General features: G+C 40.7%; 1 protein-coding gene across 1 annotated transcript in view; it reads left to right on the top strand.

The window, feature by feature from the left end:
• The window catches only part of CPNE4 (copine 4), a 480,619-nt gene that overhangs the window by 451,766 nt on the left and 15,716 nt on the right, over positions 1–13,137 (top strand). The window contains exons 12-14 of the mRNA XM_088463796.1: positions 2,890–2,944; positions 5,412–5,463; positions 12,605–12,738. Of these exons, the coding sequence (XP_088319922.1) occupies positions 2,890–2,944; positions 5,412–5,463; positions 12,605–12,738 (241 nt within the window). The remainder of the gene's footprint in view (positions 1–2,889; positions 2,945–5,411; positions 5,464–12,604; positions 12,739–13,137) is intronic.

Below are 13,137 nucleotides of genomic sequence, written 5' to 3'. Positions count from 1 at the left end.
TCTTCATCAAGTGAAATGCATGCTCAATCGGATTCAGGTCAGGGATTGACTTGGCCATTGCATAACATTCCACTTTTTAGCCTTACAAAACTCTTTGGTTGCTTTTGCAGTATGCTTCGGGTCATTGTCCATCTGCACTGTGAAGCGCCGTCCAATGAGTTCTGAAGCATTTGACTGAATATGAGCATATAATATTGCTCGAAACACTTCAGAATTCATTCTGCTGCTTTTGTCAGCAGTCACATCATCAATAAATACAAGGGAACCAGTTCCATTGGCAGCCATACATGCCCACGCCATGACACTACCACCACCATGCTTCACTGATGAGGTGGTATATTTTGGATCATGAGCAGTTCCTTTCCTTCTCCATACTCTTCTCTTCCCATCACTCTGGTACAAGTTGATCTTTGTCTCATCTGTCCATAGGATGTTGTTCCAGAACTGTAATGGCTTTTTTAGAAATTGTTTGGCAAACTCTAATCTGGTCTTCTTGTTTTTGTGGCTCACCAATGGTTTACATCTTGTGGTGAACCCTCTATATTCACTCTTGTGAAGTCTTCTCTTGATTGTTGACTTTGACACATATACACCTATCTCCTGGAGAGTGTTCTTGATTTGGCCAACCGTTGTGAAGGGGTTTTTCTTCACCAGGGAAATAATTATTCTGTCATCCACCACAGTTGTTTTCCGTGGTCTTCCGGGTCTTTTGGTGTTGCTGAGCTCTCCGGTGCATTCTTTCTTTTTAAGAATGTTCCAAACAGTTGATTTGGCCACACCTGATGTTTTTGCTATCTCTCTGATGGGTTTGTTTTGATTTTTCAGCCTAATGATGGCTTGCTTCACTGATAGTGACAGCTCTTTGGATCTCATATTGAGAGTCGACAGCAACTGATTCCAAATGCAAATGTCACACCTAGAATCAACTCCAGACCTTTTACCTGCTTAATTGATAATGAAATAATGAGGGAATAGCCCACACCTGTCCATGAAATAGCTTTTGAGTTGATAGTCCCATTACTTTGGGCCCCTTAAAAAGTGGGAGGCACATATAGAAACCGTTGTAATTCCTACACCGTTCACCTGATTTGGATGTAATTACTCTCAAATTAAATCTGTAAGTCTGCAGTTAAAGCACATCTTGTTTGTTTAATTTCAAAGCCATTGTGGTGGTAAATAGAGGCCAAAATCGGAAAATTCTGTCAATGTCCCAATATTTATGCACCTGACTGTAGTTAATACAAAATAAGGGGAGATGTACTAAGCTCTGGAAAGTGGTAAATTCCAAAGTGATAAACTACAAGCCAAACAGCTCCTGTCATCTTATAGGCTGTGTTTGAAAAATGACAGGAGCTGATTGGTTGGTAGTTTATCACTCTATGGGCCTAATTCAGAGCCGCTCGCTAGATGCGATCGCTCGCACGATGTGTATGCAAATTACGTAGGCAGTGCTACCGTACAGCAATGCATTAGCATGCCCAGTATTTCTTAGAGCGCGATCACAGTGTATGCAGACACCCTCCAGCCTGTTTTAAGACACCCACTTGTGCACGTCATGTTCAGGAAGTGTATGCAACCATCGGATAACATCGTATGCTATAGCAGCGCTTGAGGTTGACCATACCCTGCTGCAAGCACTTCAATGTAAAAACAAGCCAGGTGACGTGTACTATGATGCGGTCTTATATTTATACACACCTCTAAAACGCTGTTGAGATGCTCAGGCATGCCTGCGTTTGCACCTCCACTCCCTCGTATTTAATGGCCAGCCCCTGTTACCACCTACACACGGCTTTCCCTGTCACTCACTCTGCTAGGCTATCTATGCCCAGCGAGAGAATGCATTGTGAACTTTCGCTGAGGTATGCACATATGTACTGCGATGCATGCGCACAATACATACACAGTACATACCAGCGGCAGCAGCGAGAGTTTGCATCTTAGCGAGCGGCTCTGAATGAGCTCCTAAGTCTGACCACTTTTATGGTACCCTAAATATTAGCTGTGACTTGTAAATGTGTTCCCAATATTTTTTCAAATGGGCATATTTAATAATAAATGTGATCTGCCCCCAAATATTAAGAAATTCCTTATCTCTGCAAATCACAGCACTAAGAAATATTCTTTGCTGGAATGTATGAATTCACAGTCGCTTTGATAGGGGCTCCAATAAGAACCTGTCTTAGTGATCGCTAATGTGATCAGTTTACGACTGAGTCTAGGCCCGAAACACAGCTACGTCCGTCCGCGCATCTGCAAGTGGACATTACTGGGTAGGGATTCTTTGGATCCCTTTCTTGAAAAATTTTGTGGAATGTATCCCATAGGCTACAAAGGCTGATAGCATCAATAGACGGTGTTAGCTATATCGGGAACAAGCTTAGTACATTTTATATTTTATGGGAGCTGCTTTAGAAACAAAAACGAAGGGATCTCTAATATCTGCTGCTGTTTCCCCATTTTACATCAAGGGGATACTTCCTCCTCCTTACCATTTTTGACCCCAATGTAAATGCATTCTGTGTTTGTACCACTAACTGTAGAGCAGATCAAATTTGTTATTTTCAGGTTCATCAAAATTCCCTTTTGATGGTAATATGGTTGTTGTAAGTTTGAAAGGTAATTGCATAAATAACTATTCAGCAGGTTTTGCATCCCAAAAGATTGTGTTTTTTAACAAGAATGAATCTTTGTGCTCAGCATTATGTTAAACAACAATTGTTTTGTGTACTGATATTTTCCATCACTTAAAATGCACCTACAGTCACTATACCTGATTAGAAGAAGTGGGACCTAAGAAAACGTGTTGTGTTAAAGCATCCAGTGATTGGAATGCATGTGTCATTTTATGGAATTATGCATCAGTAATATACTTCCTTATTTTCATAGTGACAAAATGTTTCCAGCCTTCGGTTTTGGTGCCAGAATACCCCCCGAGTATAAGGTAGGAGTCTTGTGGGTAAGATATACAGCCAATAGGCTTGCCTGATTAACTATTTAAATCAGAGACATGCAGAGCTAGTCCCAGTTATTTTAAATTTCTCTCCATTATTTGCGTCACTGATGGGTACAATATATAATATACTAGTAAGTGGTCAATAAAAATGTATTGGAATTGCTGGATATAAAAAGGCCTAATACTAAATTGTGTTCTCATGCTTCAATGTGTGGTTTGTAAATCATGTGATTGACTAACAGCCAAACCACACAGCAAATGTATGATTTCAAACCAGGCAAAACCGCCTGTTCTGATACCGCAATCCCAATTTTTACAAATGAGCAGATCAGGCAATGATATGCCAAATCACATGGTAAAATATTTAGCATTAGTAAAGAAATAAAAATGTGCTTTGGACAGGCAATATACCTGAAACCGCATGACTGAAAAATTCCTCTTGGAATGGGGGCCCTTAAAAATTATTATTTCCCCACACCTTACCAGCCTGATGCTGATTAGCACTGGGCCCCTCTGATCTATGGGTACCAATGATAAAAATTTTGAATATAGTAAATAAATACTGTGCAAGTACTTGTGGCACTACAGGTGCTAGCATGCAATGCCAGACCATGAGTGTTCCTGCTTTTAGAACTATATGTGCCAGCATGTGCCCCATAATAAATTAAATAATATGCCCTTGTAATGAATAAAGAAATGTTGCCACCTATATCTATATAATAATTCTCTGGGGTCTGTCCCGTCTTCAACATGCATGTGCAGTAGGAGCCCAGTAGGAGCCCACTGCTAGGGAGATGGGACTAGGAGGAGGACCCAGCTGGCCACTGGGAAAGAGAATGGAAGTGGGATGAGGCGGGGTGAATGGGAGGTGGGACTGAACGGAATAGGGGGTGAACTGAGTGGTAATGGATGTAGCGGGGCAAGGCAGAGCAGCAGAGAGGGTGCAGACTGAGGTGACCCGACATATGCTGGGTCCCTTTACTAGTTAGTACAAATGTATTTGCAACAAGCTTGGCAAAAGTAGCCAGTTCTAATCAGCATTGGGCCATAACTCAATGGGTGTGGGGGGGTCACATTATTTTGTACCTTCCTTGAGGACTGGTCTCAGTGCTCAGTAGGCTGCTTTAAAAAAAAAATGGGTGGGCGGATACTTTTTTCTTTCTTATTATAATTTAATATGAGTGAGTCTGATGAAGTGGCTGTCATTCAGTCTATTAATATGGGACTGTACACATTGCCGCCAGGCACTCCACATAGCCAAACCGAATAGAGAAAATGGGTGTTTGGCCTGAACTACATGTGGTTTGATATTTCAGCCAACACACCGCAACATAGTGAATCCTGTGTCTTGTATATGAAAACTGGATCTGGTGTGTGGCAGTGATCTTAACGCATTAAATTGCTGCTTAGTACATTTCCCACTAGCCCTCGAACACACAGGAGTTAATTTTAATCATTTAATGATTTTCCTAAAGCCCATTTAATGTACTTTCTAACAAGCATTTGCTTTGCTTTTTGTCAATTTGGAATTTGCCTGAAGCTCTTTGTTAACACTAGTGCAATGGAATTCTATAGGAACCGCATTAATACATAATGCTCTGTGCTGCAGGGAAGCTTGGAGATCAATTATTTCTTATTCTAATGCTCTGTTTAGACAAGGTTTGGGCTTTACTTTTAACTAGCTTTGTTTTTTTTTTACCAACTATGTGTACAAGGCAGTACTGCCACTACTGAATATAATATGCTAGAAACGGAATGGAATTGAAATGCTGGCGGCTGTGCTGGGGGTGCCTAACCCTAACCCCCCCATACTGCTCCCTAAATCTAACCTTCCCAGGGGGGTCCTGCCCCCTAGGGGTGCCTAACCCTATTCCTGCCCCCTAGGGGTGCTTAACCCTAACATCCCCCCCCCCACAAACCTAACCTCGCTAGACTCCCTAATCCTACCCAGGGGGGCTAACGCTAAGGGCTCCCCGGACTTACCTGTGCTTGGGATGGCATCCTCTGCGTTCCGGCGTCGGGATTATGATGGGCATTAGTATTTCGATGCCATATGACTACATCCGAAACTGGTAGGAGCATAGTGTTGCCTCCTGTGCAAATGATGTCACAGGGGAAGCCTGGTTTATTCCTAATTTTTCTTTGCTAACTACATAGCACAGAATAGTTTATATTATAAGGCAATACATTATGGATAGTGTATATTGCCTGGAAATTGTATCCAAATTCATTCAGCAATATTTATTCACAAAAATATTTTGGCTCATGTGCTACAAAAATGATAGGAAACATTACTGGTAGGGAACACATGATCACACACTCACTGATTTGCTGGGATGGACAGCTCCAGAGTACTGTAACAGGTATTATGACTGCTCCTCCTGATTTGGATCTACTGTATATCTATTGAGGTGCTAATGTTTATCTCACTGTATCTTGTCTGTGTTTTATTCAGGTTTCTCATGACTTTGCAATAAATTTTAATGAAGACAACCCAGAATGTGCAGGTATTATACAATTAACATAATTAACTTTATAAAGTTTGTTATGTATTCAATCTTAAAGAGTAATGTCTTAAATATTAATTATTACAAAATGATGTTTTTAACATGTCCACCAGTCATCTTATGTATGGGTCAAGCACACATTATCTGCCTAGACCAGTGGTTCCCAAACTTTTTTGAATCCCTGCGCCCTAGAGTATAAGCATTGTTTTCACGGCGCCCCTAAGCCAAATGTTTGTTATTGAGAAATTCAGAAAAAAAAATGTAGTAAAGTAAATTGTACTTACTTGTCATTTTTAGGTTCAGTTATGTGGTGATGGACAGGTTTGCGCTTCTGTTTGTCCATATATTTAAATTACATTGACCATAAATAATTTTATCTTGTGCTAGACCACCAACCCGAGGCACCCCTGCAAGTGTCCCGAGGCACCCCATGGTGCCTAGGCACACAGTTTGGGAACCACTGGCCTAGACTGTAATGCAGACAGAATCAGCTACTGTAAGTCGCAACATAAAGTCCCATGCATTAATTTTTTTAATTTATTTATTTACAAATGTTTTTTTGTTGTTTTATTAACAATCATTAGTCTTGTATTTACTAAATATAAAACCCAGACATTCAAGTAATATTAGCCACTGACAGAAATAGGCAGCTCTGACAGCACTGGTGCATTCTGAAGTGTACAGTCACTAACAGCTACTGACAGAAACAGGCAACCTGAAAATGGCTGTCCATTATTAGAGTACAGGCACTAATAGCCACTAACTCAAATAGGCAACTCTGACAGTGGCAGTGTATTCAGAATTGTACAGACACTAGAAGACACTGACAAACACAGACAACTCTGACAGTGGGAGTGTACTCAGAATTGTACAGGCACTGACAAACACAGACAACTCTGACAGTGGCAGTGTATTCAGAATTGTACAGACACTAGAAGACACTGACAAACACAGACAACTCTGACAGTGTATTCAGAATTGTACAGACACTGACAAACACCGACAACGACAGTGGCAGTGTATTCAGAATTGAACAGACACTAGAAGACACTGACAAACACAGACAACTCTGACAGTGTATTCAGAATTGTACAGACACTGACAAACACCGACAACTCTGACAGTGGCAGTGTATTCAGAATTGTACAGACACTAGAAGACACTGACAAACACAGACAACTCTGACAGTGTATTCAGAATTGTACAGACACTGACAAACACCGACAACTCTGACAGTGGCAGTGTATTCAGAATTGTACAGACACTAGAAGACACTGACAAACACAGACAACTCTGACAGTGTATTCAGAATTGTACAGACACTGACAAACACCGACAACTCTGACAGTGGCAGTGTATTCAGAATTGTACAGACACTAGAAGACACTGACAAACACAGACAACTCTGACAGTGGGAGTGTACTCAGAATTGTACAGGCACTGACAAACAGACAACTCTGACAGTGGGAGTGTACTCAGAATTGTACAGATACTGACAAACACAGACAACTCTGACAGTGGCAGTATATTCAGAATTGTACAGACACTAGAAGACACTGACAAACACAGACAACTCTGACAGTGTATTCAGAATTGTACAGACACTGACAAACACCGACAACTCTGACAGTGGCAGTGTATTCAGAATTGTACAGACACTAGAAGACACTGACAAACACAGACAACTCTGACAGTGTATTCAGAATTGTACAGACACTGACAAACACCGACAACTCTGACAGTGGCAGTGTATTCAGAATTGTACAGACACTAGAAGACACTGACAAACACAGACAACTCTGACAGTGGCAGTGTACTCAGAATTGTACAGATACTGACAAACACAGACAACTCTGACAGTGGCAGTGAATTCAGAAGTATATGTTGTCACTAACTGTGGGGGGGGGGAGCATACTGGGTACTCTCTACATCTTGTTGACATCATAAGGTTTAATGAAGTTGTACTACCAAATGAAGTTGGATTTTTGACGTGTCAGTGAGAGATTGACAAAGGCAAATAGATGACTCAAAAAACACCCTTGAGGTCGAGGAGAACTAGAACGTTTTTATGTTGGGGGGGAGGGGCAAGATATAATTTCATTTTGGTGCCTCTATCTATCTATCTATCTATCTATCTATCTATCTATCTATCTATCTATCCATAACCCAGCGGGGGAAAAAAACACATTGTCCCCCACAGAAAAAAAATAAAACACATTTTTCCCCTATTGAAAAAATCTAAGCACATTGGCCCTCACAGGAAAAAAATAAAACACGTTGTCCCCCACAGAAAAAAATTAAAACACATTTTTCCCCTCATGAAAAAATCTAAGCACATTGGCCCTCACAGGAAAAAAATAAAACACATTGTCCCCCACAGAAAAAAAATAAAACACATTGTCCCCGACAGAAAAAAATAAAAAGCATTGAGGACGATTCAAATGTTTTGTGGGCAGCCAAACTCAGTGGGCCCCCCAAGGAGCAAATCAACTGTTGCTCCGTTCGGGCATCCAGTGCCGAGTGTGCATGGTCAAAAGCATGGGTTTTAGCCATGTATAGCCGCTAACCACATTTAAAGCCTTGCTTTGGGCACCCAAATGGCCAAATTATTGCACATTTCTGAGGAGAGGCCAGCCCATAGTAACTAGCCACATAATGGTCGTTGCCAGGTGCAGGGGGAGGAGGGCCCGGGAGGTGGGCGGAGAAGGGCTGTGGGGAGGGAGGTAGCAGCAGCAGCCGGAATTTAATAAGGAAATAATTTCTCTCTGCTCACACTGCCCGTGGTAATCCATCCCAGACTGCGGCCCAATGCCCAGTATATTTCTTTCTGCTCACACTGCCCGTGGTAATCCATCCCAGACTGTGGCCACACTGCGGCCCAATGCCCAGTATATTTCTTTCTGCTCACACTGCCCGTGGTAATCCATCCCAGACTGTGGCCACACTGCGGCCCAATGCCCAGTATATTTCTTTCTGCTCACACTGCCCGTGGAGGTAATCCATCCCAGACTGTGGCCACACTGCGGCCCAATGCCCAGTATATTTCTTTCTGCTCACACTGCCCATGGTAATCCATCCCAGACGGTGGCCACACTGTGGCCCAATGCCCAGTATATTTCTTTTCGGAGCAGCTGTTCCACAACTGGAGCAAAGCTGAATTTCTCTGGTATTTTAGTTTCCCCCTCAGCAACTCCCAGCATATTGGATACTTGTCAAGGGCCAACCAAACCTCAATAAAAAATTAGGCCCCTAAACCTTAACTTAAGCCATGTGAAGACAATTTCAGAGCTGAATAGATAGTCTGATTCTTTTAATCTCTCAGTATACAGCATTGTGTCTAAACAACCTTGAGCTCATCTATTTAGCTGACTGAGGGCTTCAAAACAAAGAGAACTGGCTGGTACAAAGCAGAGAGAGGTTATACACTGATATATAGATCCTTTCAGCTTGGATTTCCACAATCACAAATTCACTCATAATTTAATGGGAATTGCTAAAGTAAATGAAAGATCTGGGGGAAGCTGAAAAATGTCTTATAAAACTGCTAGTAATACGGTCAGCTATGCAAAACGGAGACCTTCAGAAAGGTTTACACCAGCAGAGCAGTGGTCAACAAGTTCACATTACATTGTTATTTGTATAGAAATGTATCCAATACAATACATGTATAGGTGCGGTTTACTGATGAAACAAAAAATATTAATTTTGGCCATAGCCACAAAGGATAAATTTGGAAGAAAAATAAGTGAAGCAAGACCACAGGGACGGATATGCTATACTTTGCAGTGGAGTGTTAGCCAGTGGTAAAGGAAATATTGTACAGTATGTACAGGTAGGTGAAAAGAAGAATATACAACAAAATATCAGCAAACCCTAAAACATAATTCACTAGGACATAATACCTCACTAATTACAGTATGTGAATGAAAAAACTGAAGCTGAAAAAAGTTTTGAAATTTTAGCAATATCAAAAACATACAATAACTCAAAATGAACCGTGAAGTTTGTACAAGAATGGCTTTCATATACACCAGTCCTGACCTAAGTATTTCTATAGTACAGTCCTGCAAGGAAGAGTGGGAGAAAATGCCTAATGCAAGATTAGAGAGAATCTTTACTGGTTACAAAAACTGGGACCTGTCTGTCTGTCTGTCTGTCCATCTATCTATCAGTACACAGACACACAAAAAGGGAAAGGAGGAGGCTTAAAAAATAATCAGTCATTATTATTTTTTATAAACAAATGTTTTGGGCTTGTCTGTGAAAATAAATAAGTTCTGACTCATTTAATAAGTCCCATTAATGCTTCCGAGGAGTCAAAATTGTGATGTGTGTAAACCAGATCCATCAGGCTGAGGTTATGCTAATAATGTAACAATCACAGGTCTTACAAAAAGAAGCTGACAGTTTGCCAACAGTACTTAATTGATGCTCTTTTGAACTGGTGCCATACTCACAATAACAGGTCTAATGCTTTTAAGCTTAAAAGTTAATTCATCAAGATAGAGTAGGAATATCACAGACTTAAATGAGTGTAAATACTGAAACCACATTCTGTGCTATAATCCCTGATCGATTACAATAATAACTCACTAATAAGCATCAGCACATGAACACAGACCTAATATGCCAGTGGTAATGTCAAGACGGATATAAGATGCAAGAGAAAATGAGATAAACTACGCCAGTGATAATGACAAGCAAGTATAAGGTTGGCAGTAGCAATTTCTAGTAAACTCTAATATACCAGTGATAATGCCCCGCGATCTAACATTGCAGTGATTGTGCCCATTTATTATGCCAGTGTTAATACTATGGACCTAATATGCTGCAAACAATTAAGTTCTGACATACTCAGGTTTCATTATGCCATTGATAATGTCACTAAGACATAATATGCTAGTGATGAACCCATCAGTAATATGCATAGCAAGAAATGCTATACACAGTAACATATTATCAATATGAATATTGACTAGTAAGATTCCTATTTATAGTAAAGCCCACTAGCTTGCAGCAGTAGTTGTGATGCCAAGTGACATGCTTATCAGTCACATCAGTGTCCAGTATCAAAAATGGCCAGGTGGCCTTTACTGAAAACAGCTCACTTTTCTCTTTGGTGATAGAAATTATTTTAGTGAATGATAGGTAATACCATGCAGCTTTAGAATAATAAAAGCAGAATAATAATACTGCAATAGATATGGTATAGTACTACAGTATATATGAGTTTGGGGGCCTGTTATGCTCAATACTCCCTCAAAGATGTACTGAATTCGTACTGAATATGTAACCAGTATTACATTCAAGGTTATGTGAAGGGGTTGGGTAGGATATCCCAGTGGTGACCATCCGACAGTCACAATACTGGCAGTGGAATCCTGAAGGTGAAATCCCAATGCATGTTGGTAAATATTCCAACCCTAACCCATCCTTCCCGAAGCTTAACCCTAACCGTCCCCTTTGGCAGCCTAACCCTAACCCTCCCCTACTGCAACCTAACCCTAACCCTCCGCTACTGCAACCTAACCCTAACCCTCCCCCTAGTGCCTAACCCTAAACCTATCCTTAACCCTAATACTCACCATCAGGTTTCTGACCGTCGGGATTCCGGAGCCGGTATTGTGATGACTGTTTGGATTCCATCAGAATGGTCACCGCCGGGATCCTGACTACAGGTACATCCCATGTGATGGTTTAATAATCAATATTATGGGAGGGGGGAGTGTTAGTTTAGTGTAGTGGGGAGATCTAGGTATGCCTGAGGTTGGGGGAATGGTCATACAGGGTGGGGGAAACTGGGGGGTGGGTATCTTTGAGTTAAGGTTTTAGAGACGTTAGCTGATGTGTTTTTTTACCTTGGTTTTATTTCTGTTGGTCTGATTATTGTCTACTATATGTCCGTGACCATATATTTAAGGTTAGTTGATATTTGTGTAGCATAGTCTAGTATTGGGTACTGAGGCCTTTCTATTTAGTTTATTTAGAATTTTAAGATATTCTCTACTGATCTTCTTTGCAGTATGATGCTTCTTTTTATTCTGCTGGTACTTAACGCTACTATCATACTGATCTTTCATTGCGGGGGGGGGGCTGAATGGCGCCTTCAGGCACCCTTCTTGTTGCTTTTATCCAATAAGAGGTTTTTGGACCTATCAGATTCATGGGTTGGGTTAACAGAGGCTTTAAGATCTGGGCCGGGATGCATCAAGCATTGCATTTTGGATGTGATGCATCTCGCCAATCATCACATGCATACTGACATTTAATAACGCCATATGCATGATGATTTTAGATTATAAGAGCTGTCTTTTGCGGTGTTGGCACTACCGGGTTTATGACCCGGGAGTCCCTCTGCGCATGCGTGGCCGTTGGCCAGTGCATGTACGAGCCACGGGGGGACCCTGGGAGGGATCCTATTATCCCTTTCGAGGAAGTCTCTCAAAAAGAAACCTATAGACTATAAATAGGCTACGCCATTTATAGATGACAAGTGGATCTTCCCCACCCTCCCTCTGTTTTTGCTTTTCCTTGTTGTTGTTTTTATTCTGGCCATTGGCTATTTTGGGTGGTTGGGGAAACACAGTAGAACAGCAATTTTTGTGTTGTAAGCTCAAAGTTATATTTATATTTGTTGTGTAGTGCACTAATCTTTGTGACTATTTTGCAGCTGCACCACCTTCACGGGGGCAGCAAACACCTCCATTACTGGAAGGGTAGTCAAGTTTAGAAAGGGGAGTTTAATACCCATATTATGGTTGTGCTTTGTGCACCTCCTCGTCTTGGCTTACAATGCAGGTTCATTTAGCATGGTAGTGCATTGTAGGTTTTTGTTGTGTTCTTGTCCGTCCTTTCTTGGCCACCATACTTTCTTTAAGTACTTCCTAATTTTTACATTTATTGTTATTTAATAAATAGCTGACCTAATTTAAATCCAAACTTTGTGCCCGTGTGTTTATTTTAGTTATATCAATGTTAGTGTTATAAATGATGTGGCTGACTTGAGAGACATCCTCATCAGCCGATAGTGGGTGTATAAGGTATATTTTTAGTGTACCCCTAAAATAATTTATAAGTAATAGCTCAGTCCTATTCAGCAAATGTACAGTATGCATAATACTGATGTTTTCTTTCTTTTTAGGTATACAAGGAGTAGTAGAAGCCTATCAGAATTGCCTCCCTAAATTACAGCTGTACGGGCCAACCAATATTGCCCCTATTATTCAAAAAGTGGCAAAATCTGCTTCAGAGGAGACCCACACTATGGAAGCCATGGTAAGACATGTAAAATGTAAAGGTTTCATCAAATGTGGATTCAGGTAAAACATTCAATATATTACAGGTTACAGCCAGCGATGGAAGTGTGTGAATACAAAACTGATGGTTTACAGTAGCTAGAATATCAAATTGCATACACACAGCCTGAGTAACATTGACTATTTATGGACTATTGTATTTTCAGTTTACCCTCTGGTTGCAGTAATCTAGGCTGATTTATAGGTGATGCTTTCACCAACTGAAATATATATTAGAAAACAAAGAGCGAAATATTATCACACGGTGATCATATATTTAATTATTACAGTACATTGAAATTAATTTTGAAATTTCAAAAACTACATTTTGTATGCTGCCGCTGGAGTAGTTTTGAGGTTGTTTTTTTACCCCTCTGTC

Source organism: Taudactylus pleione, unplaced genomic scaffold (genome assembly GCF_031769625.1).
Source record: "Taudactylus pleione unplaced genomic scaffold, aTauple2 ptg000053l, whole genome shotgun sequence".
NCBI classification, from domain to species: Eukaryota; Metazoa; Chordata; class Amphibia; order Anura; family Myobatrachidae; genus Taudactylus; species Taudactylus pleione.
Note: the sequence above shows the minus strand (reverse complement) of the source record. Positions and strands in the feature narration are given on the sequence as shown.